Source organism: Acinonyx jubatus, chromosome A2, assembly GCF_027475565.1.
Source record: "Acinonyx jubatus isolate Ajub_Pintada_27869175 chromosome A2, VMU_Ajub_asm_v1.0, whole genome shotgun sequence".
NCBI lineage: Eukaryota > Metazoa > Chordata > Mammalia > Carnivora > Felidae > Acinonyx > Acinonyx jubatus.
In genome coordinates, this window is record NC_069383.1 from 109,273,830 (window position 1) to 109,298,133 (window position 24,304).

The 24,304-nt window shown below is 59.6% G+C and overlaps 1 protein-coding gene across 3 annotated transcripts in view; it reads left to right on the top strand.

The window, feature by feature from the left end:
* Nucleotides 1-22,577, top strand: part of EEFSEC (eukaryotic elongation factor, selenocysteine-tRNA specific) — a 248,973-nt gene extending 226,396 nt beyond the window's left edge. For all 3 annotated transcript variants that reach the window (XM_027049814.2, XM_027049815.2, XM_027049817.2), the window contains one exon: nt 22,028-22,577. In XM_027049814.2, the coding sequence (XP_026905615.2) occupies nt 22,028-22,218 (191 nt within the window). In that variant the 3' untranslated portion in view covers nt 22,219-22,577. The remainder of the gene's footprint in view (nt 1-22,027) is intronic.
* Nucleotides 22,578-24,304: the final 1,727 nt, after the last annotated feature.

Consider the following 24,304-nt stretch of genomic DNA (forward strand, 5'->3'; position numbering starts at 1 on the left):
AGTCTGGCATTTTTCTCTTTTGTCTCTGATGAGAGTGTGAGCCCCAGGAAGGAGGGCCCAGGCACCTCTGTCTGCGGGCCCAGAGAAAGGCGACAGCTGGGGGAGAAGCCTTCTCAGAGGAGGTGGCACTGAGCTCAGCCTTGGGAGGTGGGAGGAATACTCTGGGGAAGGAACTTCCAAGCAGGGGGTGCCATGGCCGTGCTCGGGAGAGGGGACACTCTTGCTGCCCAAAGCGCTGGACAGGGCATGGATGCTTTGATGCCTGAGGAGGTCAGGGCTCCCCCTGAGGGATGATGGGTCCATGAAGAGTCTTTGGCAGGAGCCCAATGAAGCCTCCAGTAAAATCTCATGGGCCACTTTGTGAGGGGTGTGGTCGGAGGGTCCAGGACGATGGCTTGGGTGGAGGGGGCAGAGAAAGATAATCAGCAGACAGACCAGACTCAGTGATCAAGTAGCTGTGGCAGTAAGGGGGATCACCAGGTGCTTGCTGGGAGAGACTAGAGGGCATGAATGTACCTGATGCTGGCGAGGAGATGCGTCCAAGGTTAAGAGCGTGTTGAGGGGCCGTGCCCAGAGAACAGAATGCCACTTCTTCATGCAGCTGCTGTTTCCCCAGCATCCGCTGCACCAAGCGCACTGGGGATTTTCTTACCCCTCCCCCGACAGGCCGGTGAGGGCTTCACAGAGGAAACGGTCGAGGGCCAAAGTGAGGGCACACCGCAGCGGCAATGGCAAGGCAGGGTCCCAGGCCTCCCAACACCCGCATGCCACCCCTGTGCTCCCTGGCAGCCCATATGGGGTCTTGTTTGAATGTGTAAGCTCTTCCTACCGTTGTGACTTCTCCAAACCCCACGTTGCTCAGAGACCTGAGAAAGGGCCCTGGGTGGCAAAGGCACAGCTTCCATCGCATCTGCCCCAGCCCCAGCTCCCTTCTCTGGCATTTCCCTGGGCCACCCCCAGGCGTGGTGCGCGGTCTGGATTCCTCCAGGCTCTCCAGACAGCCATCAGGGTTCACCATGGAAGAGCTGTTCAGACCTGAGACAAGACCTAGTTCAAGGGTCTGTAGGATGGGCCCAGGAAACTAGAACGCCCCCAGGACCAGGCAGGCAGCCCTGCCGAGTCCTGCGTCTGTGGTAGGGAGCACTGATTACAGGGCAGGAGACCCAGGCCCTCTCTAAGGAGCAGCCCCTGCTCACCTCAGGCCACTTGTTGCCCTGGGAATGGGGGCCCATGTTTTTATTTATTTGTTTGTTTGTTTCTAAAGTTTACTTACTTATTTTGAGAGAGAGTGTGTGTGTGTGTGAGCAGGGGAGGGGTGGAGGGAGGGAGGGAGAGAGAGAGGGAGGGAGAGAGGGAGGGAGGGAGGGAGAATCCCAAGCAGGCTCCACACACAGCACAGAGCTTGACATGGGGCTCGATCCCATGACCCTGGGATCATGACTTGAGCCTAAATCAAGAGCCGACACTCAGCCAGCTGAGCCACCCAGGTGCCCTGGGGCCCACATTTTTAAATGTTGGCAACAGATCCACAATTTTTAAAGCACCTCCAGGGGCCACATTTGAGCTACGGAAAGCCAGATGTGGAGTGTGTAGGACTTCCTCAGTGAGCCCTGCACACATCAGCCCCCCGGTGTTGGCTGTGTCCCATGCACTGCCTTGTTGGCTTTTGAGTCCCTTCCTACCAAAGTCATTGGCTTTGAGCGTCTCATGTATAAGACATGAGAGTCTCATGCAGAGTCACAGCCAAGCTCTGAGGCTGGCCTCGAGCCCAGTGCTCCCAACCCCCCGGCCCGCAGATGGACAGATGGACAGGAGGCAAGGAAACCGAGGCCCGGGGAATTGGCACTGACAGGCAGGTAGTCCATAATGTTTTCTAATTAAATTAATAAGTTGATTTAAAGAAATAGGTAAAAGAAGTGGTGGCAAAGGCAGTGACATGGAAGAGACACTTGGGAAACCCTGGGTGGACCATCCACGAGTTTTGATGGTGATGAGAGACTCAGGTGGGCTTTAGAGGGCAGGCGGAATTTAGATCAGGGAGAAGAGGAGTGCCAGATGAGCTGGAGAGCAGGGCGCTGTAGCCCTTCTGCACACATCCCCAGGGGTGAAGGAGCCGCCCGGCACTGCCCACCAGTCCCCTGCAGCCCCCAGCCCACATTTCCCCCAGCCACGTGGGCAGGTGCATTTGGAATCTAGTGACAGCTGAGACCGGTAGGAGGGGCTGTGTGATGGCACGTCGCACCATGATTTCAGAGGGAAGTGGGCTCAGGGAGGGGTGGGGGGCTGCGGGCAGAGGGGCCAGGCCCTGGGTGCTCTTCAGCCATCCGCGGCGCCTCCCTGACAGAGGGGGAGCAGAAGCAGCCCGGAGCCTCCTACGCTGCCGTCTGCATGACAGCACAGGTGCCTGGCGCAGGGGCCCGTGGGTGGCCCAGCCGCTCTCCTGGGCCCCCTTCCTCCTTCCCCGACTCTGGACCTTGCCACGGCACCGTGGGCACTGCAAGCGGGTTGGTTCAGATTTGGTTCCACCTCGGGAAGCGGGCAGCGGCCCTGACCCTTCTTCCTCGTGCACGCTTGGGTTTTCCTTGGATAAAAAATGCCCCCGGATTCTAGCAGTTCTCATTGTCTGAAATGACGATGCCGTGTGGCCAAACGTGTGGGGCCGTGTCTACCCCAGCTGAGGAAACTAAATGCCGGTTTGGCATTTAAGACGGTCCCTGGCTTCCACTGGTGTCACCTCTCCCGGAGTGGGAGAGGAGGGCCATCCTGAATCACGTCTGCTTGGTCCTGGGCGGGCAGGGCCCTGCCGGTGCTACTGAAACCCTCCCTGTCAGCCGAGCAGAGCTGAAGGGAAAGCCCTGCCCAGTGCCACCATCGCATTTACCCTTTCCACTACCCCCGTGGCGACGACCATCATCCTCAAGAGTCATGAAGCTGGCCTGAGGCCGCCCAGCACCAGCCACTTGTCCAGGGGCTTGCAGGCCTCATCCACACAGCACAGAGGACTCCCTGGAAGAGGTGGTCTTGGCGGGCTTAGGAGAGGCATTGGGCCCGAGGAAGGTCAGGATCACAGACCTGGAGGCTTAAGTAGGGTGTGTGGGTCTGGTGGCTGGGAGGTAAATAGAAACGAGGTAATCTGGGAGGCAGGAGACTCTGGGTCCACCCAGTCTGTGAGGACAGAGGCCCACCCAACCATTTCCCCAGGACCCGGACGCCCCTGAAACTTGGCAGCAGTGATTTGGGCCGGCACTCCCACATTCTCCCCTCCCTGTTACGCTCAGCACTGGAAATCGCCAGTACAGGGGTCACTTGGGGACAATGAGCAAAGCCCTGGTCCTTTGTCAAGGACAGAACTCCTCTCTGTCCCTCCCACTCCTAGGACCCCTGGAGCCCCTCTCAAAGCCTCAGTGGGGCCCGGCACTCCCAGCCTCTGCACCGCATCTGCCAGTCTGACCCACTGGGCACAGGGTCAGCATCTTGGGTGGCTTCCTGCCAGGCCTGGAAGCCTCCCGCTTTCCAGCTCCTGCTGCCAGTGCTTGGGCCTGGCCCCCCTCAGGGGCTTAGCCACAGCCCACCCACCTACCTGTGGGGGGGGGCGGGGGGGCATCATTGTGCTCCCTGGAGGTGGGGGGTAAGCTCACAGTGTGACCTTTGATGGCGACAGCCAGAGGGGTCATTGTCCCCAAGAAGGGATCTGGGAGAGGACACCGTTGACCCCTTCTTTCCACAGCTCTCTTCTCTGACTTGCCACAATGCATTTATTCACTCTGTCATTCGTTCATTCGGACATCGGCCCCAGTGGCTTCTCGCGGCTCACAGCCTCTAGGCCTGAGCAACGGGCCAGCCTTGCCAGACTCCTCACCCTCCCCGCCCCGCCACACCAGCTTCAAGCAAGTCACTTCCTTCTAAGCTCCCGCCTCTTTCCTTCCCATGGCTTCCTCGTGTACCTCCTTCAGGTCTCGGCTTAAAATACCACCCAGAGGCCCCCACCGTGGTCTCCCTGCGTTGGTCGGTACCTCACAGCCCTCACTCTCACCGCACCCTGCTGTCTCTTTCCCGGCAGGTGAGAGGCGTGCGGTTGCCAAATGGTGACAGCACGGTTCTCAGGCCCAAGCCAGTCAAGATTCCAGCTCCACCACTTACTTAGCTGTGTGTTCTTGGGCAGATGACTTTGCCTCTCTGGACCTCCGTTGCCTCATTTCCAAGTTAGGAGAAATCATAGGACTTCCCCATAGGGTTGCTGTAGCTAAACAGACTAATGGAAGAGCACATTCAGACAAGAACATAAGCAGCAAAGCTATAGCACTTGTTAGCTTCTGATGTTATGGTCTGTTTCCCCAGTGGTTGCTGGGTGTGACCCCTGTAAGCCCCATGAGAACGGGGAACCAAATCAACACGCTCTGGTAGACGTCGAGTAAATGCCTGTTCCAGACCCTGCGCGGGCCTGCGGCTAGGTGGTGAGTGCCTTACCGTCCTACCTCTCGAGGAACTCACAGCCCAGAGGGAAGGCTCTGCAAAGGCACGCGGGCAAATGCAGACTGAGAAGGGCCGTGGGTCTTTCCAGAAGGCGTCCAGAGTAGCAGCCCTCACAACGTAGCTGGAAAAGCCAACAGGGTGGCGCAGGGCACATTGGGTGGGCCCCAGTGGTGTGGCTGAAGCCAGAGGTGGGCTTCACTGGAACCCTGGGGGCTGGCAGACCGGGCCCAAGAGCTCAGAACTCATCCAGAGGTGAGAGGGCTGGAAGGAGCACCCACCACAGGCTCACTGCTTTCCAGTGAGGGACCAGCCTGGCCTGGCCTCCCCGCAGTGCAGTGCCCCCCGACCCGGGCTTCTCCTCATTGACTGTGTGTTTTCACGTGGCATGGCTAGTGTGTCTAGCTGAGAGAGGACAGCCCTGCCATGTCTAGGTGCCCATGCCCTTTCAGCAGGACCTTGAAACCCAGTCTAGAAAACAAAGTGGAAGGGGGTAGGGGGGGCATCCAGTCTGCTTTTCTGATTTAAGGCAGAGGATCCCCCGGGCTGATGGTCTGCGGTACAATCTTCAGGATCTCCCCAGTCCACTTGACACCACCCTTTTCTGTATTGTGGGATCAGAACCCTCAGGAGCTTGGGAGCCTATCTGCACAGTGGGACGCGTCCCAGAGCAGGCGGAACCAGAGAGGACAGTCAGCTTGAGCTGCCACTTAGAGGCCAAGTCAGCCGGGCAGGGGACTGGGAAAGGCCTTCCGTGTGGGGGGCCGGCAGGAGCTGAGGGCTAAGGCCATTTGCTATGTCCATTGACTGAATGGACTGGAGAGATGGTCCACTGGGGAGGAGCTGCAGGCTGGGGTCATTTGTAACCCAATCTACAGAGGGAGCACAGGGGCTTTGGTGGCAAGGGGGTTAGCACCACCTGATGATTGATACGTGTCCAACAGGGACACGGAGGGCATCGAACCCACACGCGGTCTCCACCATCTGCTCCTACCTGGCACCCTCCCAGCCATCTGGGACGCATATTCCATTCGGCCCTAGTTGCTAGACGACGAGCCAGCCCATCGAGCTCACGTGGCCATCCTGAGTCACACGGTGGTCAGTGGCAAAGCCATCCCTCACCCCGGGAGCTTGGGAACCAACCCCACACTCCTGCAAGGGGTTGGCTGCCCGGTCACAGGAGGCCCCAGCGTATACACATGGCCCACTTACGGGAAGATCGGGAGGGCTTTTGGTTTTCATTCGACACAGCGATTTCACGGGCCCACCCTGACAGGGAGCGGGCTGTGCTCTCCCTCAGGAGAGGGGAGTGTTGGATTAACTCTAGGAGCCCCATCTCCCACCAACTGTCTGACATGGCCTGAGCCTAGCCTTGGGCCTGGTGCTTGTCCGGACTAAGTCCCCCCTCAGAATCTGGAGCCCAGTTGATCTGACCCGGGGTGGCTGTGAGCTGGCCGAGTGACCAGGGGTACCGCACAGCGTGCCTGAAGTAACGGCCGCTGACCTGGGCAGTAATCCAGCCGCCAGTGTTTGGGGAGGGCTCGCCACGCACCGGGCAGGCAGGGGGTCAGCCTTCACACGTAGCATCCCACTGCTGTGACAAGTCCGCCAGCATCCCGAGTTCAGAGTCCCATGAGGACTCTGGCCAGGCACTTCTCAGAGCCCCTGCCATTTGCCTTTGTTATCAGGGCCGCCAGAAAGGAGAGCCAGCCTGGCACTTCTGGAGCTCCTCCTCCACACCACGCGTCTTCGCTTGCGTTCATCCCCGTGGGATAGGGATTGTGCCCGTCTTACAGATGAGGGAATAGGTGAGCCGCCTACCTTGAGAGTAAGCACCTAGTACGCTCGTGATCAGGCCTCGGCCCATGTGGACCCAGTCCCACCCTCTTTGCCCCATTGGTGGCCTGCTGCTGTAACAGCCAGAGCTGCGAGTCAGGTGGGTAGGGTGGCTCAAGGGGGTGGGCCCAAGCAAGGTGCTGAAAACCTGGGTTGGGGTCTTAGAGTCAGGGAGGCCAGGTACAATAGGTATCTTGCCCCCCCAATATCTGCCCTTGAAAATAGAAGGCACTGGGGGCACCTGGGTGGGTCAGTCAGTCAAGCGCGCAACTCTTGGTTTCGGCCGAGGTCACGCGTGGTCTCACGGTTCGTGAGTTTGAGCCCTGCGCCGGGCTCTGCGTTGGCAGAGCAGAGCCTGCTTGGAATCCTCTCTCTCTGCCCCTCCCCTCCTGTCTCTGTCTCTGTCTCTGTCTCTCTCTCGAAATAACTAAACTTGAAAAAAATAAATACATAGAAGGCACCGGGCCTAAATTTTCTTCGTATCCTCACAACTACCCATGTCTCGTGAGAGTCAGTTCCCTCGTGAAAACATGGAGTGGGGGCTCTCCTGCCTCCTCAGAGAACTCGGATGGGATTTACATTGCCTTACCACTTCGACGTTATGATGAAGACAAATGCATGGGGCTTGTTCAGTGCAGGGGCCCGAACTCCTGCCCAGTAAGAGTTGGGTGCGCCATCCCGGGCTCAGGTGTGCCCCACAGTGCCGTCGTGTGGAAGCCTCTGGCTCTCCTTCACTCCATCTCCCACTTCCCCTTGCTCTGTGGAGGAGGTGTGGTAAGAGAGGTAGGAATGAGGCGGGGGACAGAGAGAGACAAGTGGCCCCGGATCGACCACTGTGAAGCCCACAGCATGTGTATGTGTGTGTATGGAAAGTTGCCAGGCTGGGGCCAGAGGTCGGGGCCTGCAGCCTCCGTGGGAGCCTGCGCAGTTCTGATTTGACCCCTTGGCAGGGGGAGGCCACAATCAGGGACAGGAGAGCGGCAGGACATGGAATTCCTGACCACTCGTCGCAGACGCAAGGGGCCTCTAGGACCTTTTTGTCCCCCTCTCTCTGCATCTGGGGACGTTAGAGGGGTTAGAACTCTGACCACCAGAGAAGCAAGAGCAGCGGGTGAAGACCTTTTGTCAGGTTCCGGAACCTGACCAGAATGTTCGTTCATTTGGTCCTCGTGCCTGGCCCCTAGGGAGACCACCGGCCCCTGTCTGCAAAGCAGCAAAGCTCTCGGCGCTTTTGCGAGGCACCGTCAGCACGGACACCTGACATTTTCACTCAGTTGAGCGGCCTGTCTCCCTGCTGGAACATGAGCTCTGCCAGGCCCAGCACCCAGTGCAATGCCTGATACCAGGTTGGCACTCAGGAACCGTGACTGAATAAATGAGCGAACGGACTCCATGCCTTGGGCGAGCTCCTGTGCCGCTTTTGATCTCGGGAGACAGCGGCTGCCGGTGTGCTCATTGCTTCCAAAAATCCAGAAACGAAGTTGTCTCCAGTCCCCAGCTGTACAGATCTCAGGGCACCAGCTTCCTCCGTCTTCCCGAGAGACTGAAGAGCCCCCACCCCTCCTGGGTTGGCACGGCCTCCCAAGATAACCCCCAAAATGCCCCCAACCTTGAGATGCTAGGCCGTGTGCCCACTACTCTGCAACCTTGCCCAGCTCTGGGCCCCACCCAGCATGGCTGTGTGCTCACCCTCTGAGTTCCTGGGCCATTCTGTTCAGTTTCACTGTCCCGGCCACACGGGTGACCACACCTGTGCCCACCTGACTGGTTGCTGGAGGGTGATACAGGATGCTGTGGGTACCTGGCCCAGGCTCGCTCCCTACAGGGCTCCGAGTGCCCTTGGCTGGTGTGGGGGGCGCCGTGATCTGAGAAGGGGATGGCAGGTCCAGCCTCTCCCCCTGGGCTCTGCCAGTGTTAGCTATCTCCTGGCCCCCTGGGTTTCTCTTGGCCTGTTAGGGTCTTCAGAGGACAGGGTCTTCCTCTGAGCCAGCCTCGGGCCCCCTCAGCCCCTGCTGTCACACCCACACAGGGCCACACACGTGGCAGACGTGCATCCGTGTACACAAAGCAGGGTGCGACAGCTCACTGCTCACTACCAAGAGTACAGGCACCTGATGTTTGAGGCTTCCACAAACTTTTCTTGATAAAACAAAGAGGAAGAAAGCATTGTTTCCAGGGCTGGGGGAGGCAGGGTGCATCTGCGGGGCCCCCCTTCCACGCTAGGCTCTCTCCGGAGGTCTGATGCACATCTGCTCACAGCCTCTCCGAGGGGCTGTTCTCCACTCCCTGATAGAGCAGGGGATTGTTTGGCCCATTTCACAGACATGGAAACTGAGATTTACGGGGCCATCTCCCAAGTACCCTGCAGAGCCCAGAACTCCTGACCCGGTGACCCTCCCATGGCTGACTGTGGTGCAGGGCCAAGCCTGGGAAATGGGCCACAATGACAGCTGTTCTCTGATATACGTGCTGCACTTCCAAGATAGGAACCCCCCCATGTGTTCATACTGGCCCAGAGACACCCACAGATACCAGCTCAGATCCATTAGTGCTGTCTCCAGCCCTGGGCCAGTCTTCCCCAGGCCCCCTGCAGCCCAGGCTCCTGAGGGTGAAGGGACACCTGGATGGGGGAACTCCAAGCCAAAGCCTGTATACTCTTCCAGACTCAGGGGCAGCCTCCCCATATGTAGAGTAACCCCCCACTGGGCCACGATGCGGGATCTGAGCCCTGTGGCCACAACGTGATTAAATCCTGCCCAGGGCAGAGCCCCAGATGGTGTTTTGGAAGAAGCAGAACACCTCCCGGTGGACGAGGGTCCATATCAGCCCATCAGCAGCCACGTGGGGTAGCACTGAGCCAGAGGAGGGTACCTGATCCCCACCATGCCTGCAGAGAACCCCAGGGCTGGTAGCGCTGGCCAGTGATCTGAGAGGCAGTTATGGCGTAAAATACAGGAGGGGATGGGCAGTGACACCACTTGCAGGTAACCTGTGCTGGGCGTTAGGGATGCATGCAGCCATGTGGGCATGAGAGTGCAGGTGGCAGGAGCCAGCCCAGGGACTGGTGCCCCATGCACACAGCAGACAGCCATCAAATGGACATTGCGTGCACACAGTAATGGTACATCCAGCCTCAGAGAGCATGCTGGGAATTGGCAGGGTGACGGGTGGCTGGCATGCCGAGTGAGTGGGTCCGCCCCGCACACACACCAGCCTCCCCGGGGCCTGAGAGCCACCGGCCGGGCCTGGGATCTGCCTGAGAAGGGCTGTGGGTGTGCCCACGGCCCCGTGTGTCTGTGTGGAGGGGGGGCACTCCTGTGCTCACCCCAGCTGCAGTCTTCACAGGTCAGGGAGGGGGTAAAACCATTGGAGCCTGCAGCTGTCAAATCGGGAGTGTGGATAGGGACCAGCAAAGCTCACCGCCCGCCCTTCGCTGTCGGCTGGAGAGGACAGCCAGCCCGCCCGCCTCTCCCTCCACTCTGCAAACGGGGCTGATACAGTAATCAGGACGCCACATATGGACCCTGGAAGATGGCTGCTCCCAGGGCCTTTGTTCGCCTTCATTATTCTGGATGAGGTTTTTTTTTTTCCCCCAAGTCATAAAAATGACATTTTTAATATGTGGAATTTTTTTTCTAAAGAAAAGCAATATGAAGAAGACTTTTATTGTCAATAAGCTCTACCTTTTAAACCAGTTATCTTAGTTTCTGCTCTAGGTATTTTAATTGAAGATTAACTGCTGTTAAAGAGTGTACACGTTTAGGGAGTGTTTGGAACATTAAAATTCAGCTCCCTCGGTGGTGGGGACAGTCTCCGTGGGGGCCACCAGGAAGCGTGTTCCTCCCCCACAGCTGGCCTCCAGACGCTGGCCATGCAGGAGGGCACCTGCAGGAGAGGCGAATCACTATCTTTGCGTGGAGGGGCAGGTTGGGGAGAGTCCGGGAACAGCATTTGGTCTCCTGGAAGCAGCTACTGCCGTGAACCTTACTCCCGTCATCCCTCATCCTGACTGAGGAGGACACCACAGCTCAGAGCAGGGCGGTGAGGCCCCCATTTCACAAGGCCTGGCGTCCAGTCCTGGGCCATGGACTCAGCTCTGTCTCTGCCCACCATCCCCCGCCCGCCCCCCCCCCCCCCCTGCACAGCTCTCACGGAAGCCTGTCTCTAGGCAAGCTCCTTGGCCTGGTCACTGCCCTCCGGCGATTACCTGAGACTGTCTCAGCGGCCACTGTGTTCCGATTGCTAAACAGACCCTACTGAGGGGAATGGATCCTGCCTGTTCGGGGGGTTCTCGGTCCAGAGATTTGTGTGCTTGTGTGCGCGCGCGTGTGTGCATGGCTCACTGTCAGTGGCGTTCTGCAGTGCCGTCTGAAGAAGGGCGATGACCCCTTTCCTCTAGCTACCTGGAAAAGAACTTGGGATTCGAGTAGCAGTGAGGATGGATGAGCCCGTGTTTGCCACTGACTGTGTGACCTCGGCGAATCATTTCATATCCCTGGGCCTCAGTGTCTCTGAATGATGGAGTGAATACTGTACCCTCCTTGAGCAGGTCGAGACACGGAAAAGTGCTTGTCTGATCCTTCCCTGGCCAGACGCTGAGCCAGGCTCTGGGATCTAGTCTCTGCCCTCACAGAGTAACAGTCAGGGAAACGAGCTCATGTCCACCCATGACAGAGGTCTTGGGGGCCAGGACCAGTGCCGGAGGTTGGCCCCACGGTGCACCTCTGACGCAATGCAGCAGAGGAGAGTCCAGCTCGGAAGCCAGACTGCAAGTTTGAGCTCAGCCTACCACATCTTCACTGTGTGGCCTTGGGCACGTACTGGCTCTCTCTGTGCCTCTGTGTATAAATAGAGCCAACCCCCAGGGAGCGGTTGTGGAGTGGAGAAGCCGTACGAACAGGACGTAAGAAAGGCACAGTGAACGTTAGCTAGGGTGACCATTGGTGGTGTTTTCAGCATTATCGAGAACTGGCCAGAGCCCATCTTTGGGGCAATTTGGGCCAGGCCTGCCTCACACAAGATGGGCTTTCTACTTCAGACCCCCTCTCTGCCATTAAGACCGCTCTCAGAGTCTGCCTAGGCAGTGGCCAAGCTCCAGCAGTGTCCCCCCCCCACCTCTGGAATCCAGAACATAGAGGCATGTGAGGCCTCATCCCTGGAAGTCTCTGGACACAAGGTCCCCCACCTGGCCCAGCCCACATTGGTTGCCCTGGCCTGGGAGTGCCGGGTGAGAGGTGCCTGCTGCCCAAGTCAGGGTGGTCCCCCAGTCATGTCAATGCCCTTGCCTTTTGCCATCTCCTCCCCACCCTCAGGGGTAGTAGCCCCCTAGGCCCCCCTGCCCATGGCATTGCTGTCCCTGCTGCTTTGTTCCCAGTGAGAAGCAGCAGGGCTCTGGGGTGGCCAGGCCCATAGCCAGACTCCCAGGCCTGCAGCAGGATAGACAGCTGTGTAAAGCCACAGGCTCGAATGTAAAGTGCTACTCCCCATTTACTGTTGTGTGACTTTGGGCAGTCACCTCCCTGCCTACAAAGTGACTTATAGGATGTCTGGAGGCTTGAATGAGATGCTGTCTGAACCCACCTGGCTGGATGCTATGTTGACAAGGACACTAGCTAAGCAGTCCCTATGATAGTGGCGGCAGAAGTAGAGGCAAAGCGACCTAGCCAGTCCCCTACCCAGCCACTGACCTTCGAAGCCTGCCTCACCCCTGCTCCCTCCCTCCCCCCAGGGCAGACCTGGGCCCTAAGCTCCAGCCAGCCTTCCCCACCTAGAGACTTCAAACCTCAGCCCAGAGGGCCAGCCAGAAGGAGTTCCTGGGAACACTGCTGTCTAGGCTCCCCTTCTGGAAATTGCCATTCCGAGGCAGCTCAGCTCCATCCCCAGGTCACAGCCACCAACACCCGCAGCCCCCCCGCCCCCCGACCGTGCCTGGCACACCCACGCGGTTGTACCGCCTGTGCTGACGGGGAATGTGAGCCCAGGGGTTGGGACTGGGGTCCAGGCCCCCTGGGTGCTGAGGAGCCGGCCTCTAGATCTGGGCATACGGGACATGTTGGAGGAAAGGGCCAGTGCACATTCCTGCCTCCTCTAGCAGCCCAGCTGCCCGGCCTCCTGCTCCCCAAGCCTCCTGTGAACTGACAGGGCCTGACTTGGCTGTCCGGCAGTGAGAGGATGATTAGGAACCAGACGGTCAGGTGGGTGAGCCCTGACCCCCTGGGGACGGTCATCCTTGGGAGAGAGCCAGACGCCAGGGCCCAGCCCACTGGCAGACGAGGCAGAGTGGGAGCAGGCTTAGGTCACCGATAGTCCCCCTTCCTGGGGCTGCTGGCCACGGCTGCAGGCCGCACTTTGTCTCCTGAGGACACAGGGTCTAGACGTGGTCCACTTGTGGAAAGCCTTGGTCCCCTTGGAGGATAGAGGCCTGGAAGGTAGCAGAGAAGGCCAAGCCAAGATGCTAAAACTTTTGCTGAAAAACCAAAGGAGTGAGGTTTGCGAGGTAGACGAGTGTTGTGAGTCACCCCAAGATGAGGGAACACCAGTACAGAGCCAGGGTAGGGTGAGTGGGGAGCCCTGTGCAGGGGTGAGTTGTGAGGCCTGTGAATGGGTGTGATGGGGCTCCCAGGCAGGGGTGAGTGCAAAGGGCCTGTGATGGGTTGGGGGCTGTGTAGGGTTGAGTGGTGAAGGTGGGGAGCCAGCTGGAGGAATTTGGACACCTGCCTGAGGAATGGCGGAAGATTCTGAGCTGGGAGGGATGATCAGGATTTTGTTCTGGAAACATCTCTTCGGCGACAGGCAGATCAGAAGGAGCTGGTGGGAGAGCAGCCTGGTGGCTCATGCCCAGAGGCCAGTGCCTGAGGCCCTAGTGCCAGGCCCTCCGCCAGGGCCTGGAGGAACACTGAGGGAAGGGGCCCCCATGGAGCTCAAGGCCAGCCATCAGAGATGCTCCCCACTTGGGAAGGAGCGGGCTCCCCACTTGGGGCTGTTCAGAGTCAAGCAGAGGTTTAAACCCTACCTGAACTTCTGGGCTGCACACCAGGCATAACCTGGATGGGATGTGGAGCCCCTGGCTACTGGGACTATAAGCCTCAGTGACCCCCCACAGCCACTTTAGGGGGATGAAGCCCTGCCCCAGGTGAGTGCTGGGCCACCCCTGTGAGGAACAGGTGGGAGCCAACAGTGGATGGTGTTGGGTAGTTCAGAACGCCCCCAACCCCACCCCAGCGGCCCCCTCACTGTCCCCCTGAATGACAGGGAACTTTCCTCCTCCTGGGCTGCCCCTCTAATAACTGAGCTTCTGATTCTTGAGACCAAGTCATTGCCTTTTTCAGAACGGCTTTGTTTTTGCCTTAAAGTCCTTCCTTCCACATAATGCACTGGTTTTCCCTCCCCGCGCACCCCCAATCTCCAAAGGCTTGACTACATTATAATTTCAATTTACACGGTGTGGGAAAGATTTGTGCAAAGGGTCCTTTTTTGTTTTTGAAGAATTCATCATTGCTGTTAAGAAGCTTAATATAAATTAAAGGAGGAATTAGGCAACATTAAGACATCAAAATGGGGGTGTGGGCGCCCGTTGCCTCGCCTCCACCCAATCAAAGGGGCTGCATGGAGCCCATCGAGTGTGCGCTCGAGAGCCTCAGAAAGCGCAGTTCCAATAAAGGGCCTGTTCTGTCGCCCGCCTTCCCCTAATTCCCTTTGTTGCAGGGACAGCGGAGTACATGTCTGATAAAAACTTAATCACCTTATCTTTTTAAAGCAAATTGCATCTTTGTTTACATACGGGATCCATAGCAGGAAGAGAAAGGAGAGAAAACCAGGCAGCTTTCCCAGCCCCAAGCAGCACGTTAAAGGCTTCCGCTCCCAAGGATAAATGTGGAAAACCAGGGCTGACAAAGAGATGGCAGGAGGGTTCCACAGTCACCAGCACCTCTCACAGATGAGGTCAGGGGCCCCAGCAAAGGGAGCCAGCCGACTGGTGTCCCCAAGGGCTGTCCCTCTCGGCCATTCTCTCCTCTCTTCCCCTGCAACCTTCCTATTGGCTCCTGTGGCCAGCCAGGCTCTCCCTAACCCGCTAGGCCCTCCCAGCACCAGCTCGCCTCTGGGCCTTGCGCTGAAAACCAGGCCTGTCCTCCTTGGGCCTCTCCTCTTCACTGGTGCTGTCGGAGCTAAGCTTGTACAGGGCCCACGCCATCCTGGGCCACTGGCTGGCAGAGGGATCTGGGTTCCAATCTCAGCTCCACCACCAGCTACAGCAGGGCCGCGGGCAAGTCCTTGCACCTCGATGTCCCTGCAGGATGGGGTGGCAGCAACAGCCCTGTGCCAATCAGACACAACAGGGCCCCCGCCCTGTTTCATGGCCACTACCGCCCTGGCCGAGTCCGCCTCCGGTTTCTGTGCCCTCCCCACCCTGCAGCCCACTCCCAGCTAGACTGTCCTCCAGCCTCGCCCTCAGCAGCACATCCTGCACAAGCCACCACATTAGCCACATCAGAGGTCTCATCAGGCACTGTGCCACGCGTACCTCCTGTGACCACCTGTGACCTGTGCAAGGCAGCCTCGTTAACAGGGCAGGCATGCAGAGATGCCTTTCTTCAGGTGAAGTTTGACGGTGGATCCCACTGGGTAACGGTGCAGCCATGCTGTTTGAAGGACCTCAGCCTCGCTGCTCAGGGTCACCTCGCTGACAGAGGTCCCCTCCTTTGGGCAGCCCCTCTTGTTCCCAGGCCAAGCATCCAGTCTAGACTCAGGACCTGGCTGGATTCAAGGCCCTCTGTGGCCATCCGTCTCGGCCATCCCATATGTCAGCCCAGCCCAGCTTGCCAGGCATGTCCCTCTGAGCTCCCCAGCCCTTCTGTCATCACCAGGATACTGACCCTAAAAAGGGCTCCCCCCTCCGCCCCCCCGCCACCACCCCTTACCCCGGCTCTCTTTCTGCCCTGTCATTTCGGCTCTTTCCAAAGCTGCTTGTTCTAGGAGGGGAAGCTGGGGCGGCTGGAGTTGGCTGCAGCCCCACGGGGCCACCGAGGGGGCCACTGACCCCAAGCTGCTTGCAAGGGCTCAGTTCCCACTGGGGGGTGCAGGCCGCCCACCAGCGTGGAGGCCCTTCTTCCAGTCTGGCCCCCAACATGAAAGCGACGCCAGCAATTGGAGGCAATTTGCCGGCCTTTGATGGCCATGTCAGGGCGGCACCCGCGGCCAGGGCTTGGGAAACTGTTGTGCTTCCCGCATTCTTCCCTGATTACCCCCGGCCCAAGCCAAGACCCAGCAGCCTCCAGCCCACTGTGCCTTTGTGTGGAGCTGGCACTGGGTGAGAAAGGCCAGCCCGGCCCTGGGAGAGTGTCCCCAAGGAAAGCCACGGCTAGCAGCGTCACCCCGAGGTCAGGCCGACCCGCCCCCACCGCATCCCAGGCTGGGCTTGTTGGAGAATGGATCGGGCAGCCCAGCTCCGGGAATCCTGAGGTCTGGGGAGAAGGAGCAGAGAGGTCTCCCTGTGGAGCAACGGCCACGGTGTGAACTTCACACACAGAGCTCATTTAGCTCTGTGCCCACCCTGCCAGGTAGGGAGCCACGTTCCCGCTCACATGGAGCAGGGGGCCTGCTGTCTGAGCCTGGGCTTCCTGGGCCATGACCTTGCAGACAGGTATTTCCTAGTCTGGAGGCACAGGCTCTGTGGAAGCGTTTCTCTCACTTCCGCTGCCCTGCACACCTGGGCGAGACTGCTCCTTCCCTTTGCCTTCACCTGGCACACCCTCCCTGAGCCCGCCTGCCAGGCCCTGTGCCCAGCACCGAAGAGGCAGTCCCCCCAACAGGCCACCCGGGAGAAGGATGCAGAAAGCAAACATTGGGGCACCTGAGTGGCCCAGTTGGTTAGATGTCCGTCCGACTCTTGATTTCGGCTCAGGCCCGTGTCGGGCTCCACGCTGAGCATGGAGCCTGCTTAAGATTCTCCCTCTTTCTTTCTCTCTCACCGCCTCCTCCCTCTGCCCCTCCCCCATTTTACGCATGTGCACATGTACACACACACACACACACACACACACACACGTGCTCCCTCTCTCCAAAAAAAAAAAAAAAAAAAAAAAAAGGCAAACGTCATGCCAAGTAGGGTTCCAGGAGGGAATCTACTCCGCTGGGGCAGGTGAGGGAAAGCCTCTGACAGAGACAGTGGCAGAGTAGGCGTCAGCCAGACAGGAAAGGCGTGGAGGAGCGTTCCAGACAAAGGGAAGTCGTCGGAGGCCCTGCTTGATTTCTGCGGGCTGGAGTGTAAGCCGAACGGGAGTGAGAGGAAGCAGAGGGTGAGGCGTAGAGGGAGGTACACCCTGATGACCCAGGGTCTTGGATGCCAGGCCAGACTTTGTCCTGTTGGAGCCCAGAGCTCCGTATGTGCCTCCGAGCAGCCCCTCCACGGCGGGGAGCAGGACCCGGGAGGAGGCCCCCCGGGGGACAGGGCAGCAAGGCTGGGGAGCAAGGAGCAGACCCTCAGGAGGCTGTGGAGAGTGATACCCTAAGCCTGTGCCTTCCAGTTACTGCCCTTGATGCGGCAGCAGCATCAGAAACCCTGGGCTTTCAGTGGCCACAAAGGAGCCATGAGCATGGCCTGAGGTGGTGCTCAGCTCGTCCTTCACGGGGCCGGATTACTGCAGAGACGACGCCATTGGCCCAGAGATGGCAGTGAGCTTCCTGGCCCACGGCGGTCTTAACCAGGACGTGGAGACGAGACCTGGCCCGGGGTGACAGCCACCTCCCCAGCCTCCCCTTCCTCCCCTGCCCGCCCCCCTGGAGCCCTCCTCCCTCCCCGCTGCCTCCCCGTGTGGCTGTGCATTCAGCAGCCAGACTGCACTGGGCCGCACTCCGCTTCCTCTGGGCCTGGGTGCAGGAGGCCATGCCAGTGGCCCATAGGAGATGGCCCCATGAGCACCCAGGCTCACAGTATTAACCTCGGGAAGTGGAGAAAAGTAGAAAGAAGAGCATCGCCTGTAACTTACCCCCGATCTCTGACGGCCTAGTGGATAGTCTTCTAGTCTTTCTTTCTGCATCCCAGAGTTAGAGCAGAACTCTTCCAACAAATTTGTATTACTGTGGCGTTTTCTTTTTTTTTTTTTTTTTTTTTCAGTTAATTTTTAAGTTTGCCTTTGTGTAACTGTGAACTCTTCTCAGGTGTCACTTCATCTCCCAGAATATTCTGCCGCAGCAAATGCATGCCAATCCCGTCCTGACTGCCCTCCCACGGGTCTCAGTACCCTTGTAACTCCACAGGCCAACACACCTCCTCTGTGGTGCACACAGACCTTGGGATCGGGTAGCCTCACAAGTCCAGCTCTGCCTCTCCAGATCTGTGTGACCTGGGGCCTGTCACTCTCCCGGGCCTCAGTTTCTTCCACACTGGGCTGTGGGGGTCAAGTGCCCACACGCGTAGTGACATCTGTGTATACAAATCTCAGGTTGCTTATTGGGATGGAATGCCTAGAAGTAGGTGGCTGGGTCCATGCGGTGACCATTTGGGGAGCTTAGTAGCCAGTGCTCACCCAGCAGGGTCTCAGAGGGTCTCTTCCAGCACTTTTCATTCGTAGTATTCTTTGAGCCCCTCCTGTGAGCCAGGGAGTGTTCTAGGTGTTGGGCTTGCAGCGGTGCATGCAGAGACAAAAATCCCTGCCGTGGTAGGACGTGCATACAGCAGGGGCAGAGGACAGACATCAAAATGAGGAACTTACAGCAGTATGTCAGAAGGTGATAATAGCTATTGGAAAAAAAATAACTGGGTGGGGGGGTTGGAGCAGGAGGGGATGATAGTGGTCAAGAAGGCCTCACCAGGAGGTGTCATTTGCACAGCGATTAGAAGGAGGCGGGCCTGGGAGCCACTGGAACTCCTGGGGCGGATCTGCCAGCAGAGGAACCAGTGAATGCAAAGGCCCTGAGGTGGGAATGCACCTGGTGTGTCAGGTGAGGGGGACAGTTCAGAGACACAATGCAGGCCAGCTCGGGTGGGAGAAGAGGGATGCAGAAGTCAGAGGCCAGGAGCTCCAGACATGCTCCCAACGTCAGGGGCCATCCCAGGAGGGGCGACACATGGCTACCCAACCCATGGGGCCTCTCGAGGGTGCTTCAAGGGGAGGTCCCTAAGAGAGGACGGTAGCTCCATGAGAGTGGGACCGTCCTGCTTGCCTCTGTATCCCCAGGGCGCACAGGAAGTGTGGGGAGCCCTGGTGGATGCTGGGCGGGTGGACATCCCTCACCACTCTGAGCCCCCAGAGGTCCCTGGGACCCTCTCTGATTTGGGCTCCCGAAGAGCCTGGCACACAGGGAGCACTATGGGGACTCGGTAAGCTGCGGTCACCCTGTAGCCCCACCAGCATGTAGCCACACGTCCTCATCCATACTCGAGCGTCACGCTCATTCCCACCCAGCACTCAGACTCCCTTTGCATGCAGACCCTTGCCCAGGTCTGCGTGCGGCCAGTCCCTGTCACCTGGTCCCCGTTCGGAACTCTTCCTCAGAAAAGCCTGCCCTGGGTGCAAGCGACCTGGCCATCCTCCCCTCCTGGTGACACAGCACTTTTGCTTCCTTGATGGCCTCAGTGGCTATCTGGATTATCTTGCTGGCTTGTTTCCCCTCTGCCTCTTCTCGGACTAGTAAACTCTGTGGGGGCCAGGCCCTGGTCTGCGTGTTCACCGCTGTCATTTCCAGTCCTAGAGCCTCCTGTGAGCGTTTTTCACTGAAAGACACAGGGGCAGGTTGGGAGAAGCCCGGCGATTAGGTGGGCAGCAGCTCCGACCCCCGACGCCCTGACCTGCCCTTCATTTCCCTGCTTTGGCTGTTTGGCTAAGGGGAGGAAAAAGCCACTGCAAAACGAAGCAGCTTCCAGCGACGTTTTCCGCAAATCCAACAGCTTCGGCAGCACCAGAGAACAGGCCCATGTTGGGGAGGCTTTCTGGGCATTGTGTCCAGGCCACCCCAAATGGAGCAGAGGTAAAGGAGCCTGACCATCTCAGTAGAGCAATTAAACGGCCGCATGTTTGCCTGTGCCAGATAGATTTTCTGGCTCTGCCTGCTTTGGGCCGTGCGAGGTATGCACCGTGTGTAATGAGAGCCAGCGCGGGCGAGATGGACCGCCGATTGGGCCACGCCTGTCTCCCCAGCCCGGCGCAGACGCCGGGGAGCCCCGCGCCTCTTCAGCCATCAGACCTCCTGGCACCACAGGGAGACAGGCCGCCCATGCCATTTGTCAGGGTCTGGTGCCAGCCACCTTCTCTGTTTGCAGAAGGAAGGCCAGGACTCCGATTCAGGGAGGCAGATACCTGCAGGCCTGGTGCTTGCTCGGGGGCCTGGCCCGGGGCCATTCCCACGCCCCATCCCAGAGGCACGCAGACCAGCTGGGTGTGGGGCCTGTGATCAGACACCATGCTGCGCAGCCAGAGGGTGGCTCCCCGTGCTAGGGGCCCCACAGGCTCCTAGCGTCCCAGAGCCCCATTCACATTGGCCACAAGTCCCAGCCTTCTTGGGCAATGCAGGTGGTGCAGGCTCTGAGAGGCCTGTGGACAGGGAGACAGAGTCCTTCATGGAGGAGGCAGAACTTCCCCAACAGACTGTACCGTGTCCCTTCAAGCAGCCTCCTGGCCACCTTTCTGAACATCAGGGAACTGCAGGGCCAGTACAGGATGCTCCACAGCTGAGGGTCCCCTGCACGACCATTTTCAGGCGTCTGCTTAAGGGGTACCCCCACTGAGAGCCGGGCTGGCCGGCATTTGCCATCAGAAGCAAGCCCAGAGTTCAAATCCTCGCTCTTCCAGACCCTCTGTGGGGCCTGGAGGAGCCCTCCATGGGGCCCTCTGTCTTCTCATCTGTAAGATGAAGGGCTTGCTGACATCTTCAGCAAGCATGCGTGAGTGCCTGGTCTAAGCCAGAAGAATCCACCCACCGCTGCCGCCCAGAGCCCCCAGCTGGTTAAGACACGATGTGCAAAGGTCCTCCAGAGCTGCACATCTGCCTTTTCGTCTCAGGCAGACAGCTGGCACCCAGCCAGCACTGGGGCAAAGGAGGACGCCCTTCACGTGCTGGCAGATGCAGATCAGGGCGCCCCGGGGCATGCAGGGAGGGGAGCCCTCCGCCTGGTGCCTACCCCCAACTTCCCACCAGCTCTAGACACCCGGCCTCTGGGTCCACTGGCTGATGCGACCCCTCTGTGCCTATTAGAAGTAAGCGCCCTCTCTGGGGGACACAGGCCTGCCAGGACCCCTCTTTTAGCAAGCACAGTGTAGGCTGGACTCCACCCCACTGGCCTCTCCCCAGGGGAAGAAGGGTTGGACCCAGCTCTCCCCGTAGCCGCTCCAGGAGCTGCTGCCCGCTGGGCCTCCCTGCCCCATGCAAGTCTCACGGTGCCCAACAGCCCTGCCAGTCTGCCCCCCAGGTTCCCCCAGTGGGGTCGTGAGCGGCCTCAGAGGGTGAACGCCTGCCCCAGGGAGCTCTGCTTGTGCTGGGCCAGTCTGAGGTCTGACCACAGCCTCGGGTGAGCCGGAGCCTCGGCCCCTATGCTCGAGGCAGCCAAGTGCTCGTCCTGGCCAGCAGCCCCCGAAGAGGCCGCACCATGGTACGACCAAGCAGTTTCTTCATACAGACGAGCCCCAGAGCAAGCCTGCTGTTCAAGGATGAGCAGGGTTTCTTCCCATTAGCAAGGAGGGGAAGGGCGTCCCAGGCAGAGGGATCAGCATTTGCAGAGGCCCACAAGTGTGACGCTGGGGAGCCCAGGGACAGTCGTGTGTTCCTCAGGGCCGCAGGGAAAGTGCAAAAGCAGTGGGTGAAGGGGCCGGAAGAGTTGGGGTTGTTCTGAGTCAGGGTTGTCAGCAGGAAACTGATTTCCACTTAATCATTTGTCCGGAGGGAGTGAATATAAAGTCTGTACACTGTATGCAATGGAGGGAGTGGCCAGAGGGGGGTTGAAAGGAGCCGGTAAGATGTGGTGGGAAGGAGTAGGGGCCACCCCCACCCTGCATGGGACAGCGTGTGCAAGAGCCCAGGGGGAAGGACCTCCGACAGGAGCTCCGGTCTTAGGGAGCAGGGATCGTCACCCCATTTGCTCTCCCCTCTTGTCCTCTGATCCACTGGGGCTCCCATTGGCTGGACCCAACCAGAAACCAGAGGGCCACAGGAGCCCATATGCCTTCTGCAGAGGCCAGCCTCCCAGGCACACAGAGGAGCAGAGAATGGATCCCCAGGGGCAGCTGGAGAACTCCTAGCCCAGGGAGCCTCAAAGTCAAGCTTCAGTGCATGTGTTTTAATGTGAGTGCTCTGGGACACAGCAGGACCATGTAGAGCAGGAGAAGGACATGGCCACCAAGTGTGGGGCTGATCCCCACTGGAGCCTGAGTGCAGAGTGCATGGGTGGGCAAGGGACTGGGAAACGGAGGCAGGGAGCCCTGCTGAGCTCCAAGCTGGACAGACCTGCCGTGGACTAGCGTGGTGCGGGGAGGGGCCAGGATGCAGGGATTTAGGTGGCAGAGTGGACCATAGGCCTCAGGGGTCCGTTGGCTGGGGAAGGAGGTAGAAGGGGGCGAGCCTGCCAAGGTGGCACGGGGGTCCTGGCTCAGCTTCGGCGGGCGTGAGGGTGTTGCAGAGTTGGGAGAAGGGGACTTGGAGATGTGCTATTTCAGGTGTGTGCCCATCTGGGCCGGTGAGGGGGCAGGCTAGGGAGCGGCAGGCTAACAGGCTCTCTTTCTGTGCCTTGCAGGTGGCCTCAGCCCCGAGTCCAAGAAGATCCTGACGCCCACCCTCAAGAAGCGGGGCCGGGCCGGACGAGGGGAGGCAGCCAAGCAGGAGGAGGGGGCAGAGCGGCCCGAGCCCACACAGCACGTGGCCCTCAGCCTGTCTTTCAAGCGTTACGTTTTTGACACCCACAAGCGCATGGTCCAGTCTCCCTGAACGTTCCAGTGACCTCCCCCGGGGCCACCTTGCCCAGGCCCCGGGCTGGGCCGCGATGCCAAATGCCCAACCAGATGTGCCTCGACCCCCTTTAGTACATCCCTCCCCATGACTCTGGAGGCACGGGCCCCCGGGCCTGGCACTGAGCCCCATTGAGAAGCCTGGAGGATGCGGGGGCAGTGTCACCAGTGCTGGGGCCGAGAGGGTCTGTCCCTCCACCCTGGCACCCTCCCACCTACTGGTGGCCAGTGTCTCCCCGGCTGCCCAGCCGGCAGCCATGTGAGGGCCAATCCATGCCCTGACCCCAGGTGGCCTGGCACTTGCCAGCTGCAAATAAATGTCCTGTGGTGCCTGCTCTCTCTGCTGGTCTCTGTGATTTCACTGGGAGTGTCCCCTGACCTCTGTTCCTAAGGGGAATATCAAGGGAATTGCCAGGGATCCTTCCCAGAGTGGAGCTGGGGGAAGGACCAGAACTCAGAGCCCAGGGGGGCAGAGGGATCCACAGGGTGTCAGGCCCCTAGGCCAGACTGGGTGGCCCCTGGGGGTCTCCTGGGCCTTGAGAGACATGGGGATGCTCTAGGCAGCCAGGTCCTGAGAGGGCTCTGCCAGGAGGGGCACACATGGGGTTCTGGGGAGTCGTGGGGTGCCGGGCAGGGTGTCAGGGCAGAGGCAAGCCTGCTCAGTCATTCCCACACCAGGAGTCCCTAGACCTCAGCCCTTGAGCTTGGGGTCCGTACTCCCCAGGGTGTGGAGGTGCAGGCAGGTGAGGGAGCCCTGTGCAGAGTACACGGTGGGCCAGGGACCATGAGCACAGGCCTCTCCAAAGCCCAGGAAGCCCCCGCTCAGCTCCTCTGCCTCTGCCCCACAGGCCAGGCCACCCCACCCCGCCACCCGAGCTGTGGATACTCGGGAAAGAGTGAGATGGTGAAACCAATTTAATGAGGGGAAATCAAAGCCTTTAAAGACATCTGTAGGACAAACAGACGCGCTGGTGTTCCTTGATTTGGCCTCCAGACAGACGCAGGGGCCACCTTTTTATCCTGGTGATCGGTGCATTGTGCTTTAACTTGCAGAACTAGCGTCAAAGATACTAACGGGGGGCGGTGGCAATCCACGGGCTTGGAGGGGTGCGGTCCTGGGGCTGAGGGCAGAGAGGAGAAGGGAGTGGCGTGCAGGACGCGCTGTATGTGCGGGGCCTGGGCCACAGGCGGCAGCGTGCTCGAAGGGCACGTGTGAGGGCAGCTGGCCAGCAGGCCTCCCCAGCCCTCACAGGGACCGACCGTTAGGCCAGGCCAGGGACAGCAGTCAGGAGCGACAGCTGAGGGCTGGAGGCTGGGAGAGTTCAGGCCCGGCCCCCACTTCTCCCCGGGCTGAGAATGAACTGGGAGAGGGCTGGGTGCAGGGAGAGGGAGGCACTGCTTGCAGACCGTCCAGTGGTTCCTTAGAGCCTCACTGCCACCGCCTGAGGGGACACCTCCAGTAACAGCAGTGGCACTTCTTGCCTGGCCCTCAGCCTTCTGCAGGCCAGGGTCCAGGCCCCCCCCCAGGCCACCTCCCGTGCCTACTCAACCCTTTGGAGTGGACACAGCTGGGAGGAGCTGGGGTCTCCCCAGGCCCTGCCCCTTAGAGGAGGAAACTCCCTCCAGCATCATCCCCAGCGTGGAACTCTAAGGCCAGAGCTGCTGGGTGCCCCCCAGCCCGGCCGAGTCCTCCCTGACCGAGGGGTGAGAGGCTGGCCCCTCCCTCTGGGCCCCTTCTGGGCGTCCCTGCAAGAGTAGCCCTGGGCTCAGTGACTCCTCCCTGGGCAGCTGCCCCTCCTCTCTGTGCCTCCAGGTCCTCCACCTGAACCCACCTCCAGGGTATCCCCTGCCCCGTCCTGCCCTTGGCCACATCATGTGGCCAGCAGAGCCCCACCCCCACCCCCCGCAGGCATAGAGGGGTGCCCACTGAGCAGGACCTAGTTCTGGGGGCAGATCCATGGGGGAGAGGGAGATAGCATGGACTCAAGCCACTGCCTGGCCTCTCTGCTTGTGTGACCTTGGGCAAGTCCCTTAACCTCTGTGCCTCAGTGTCCCCACGTATAAAA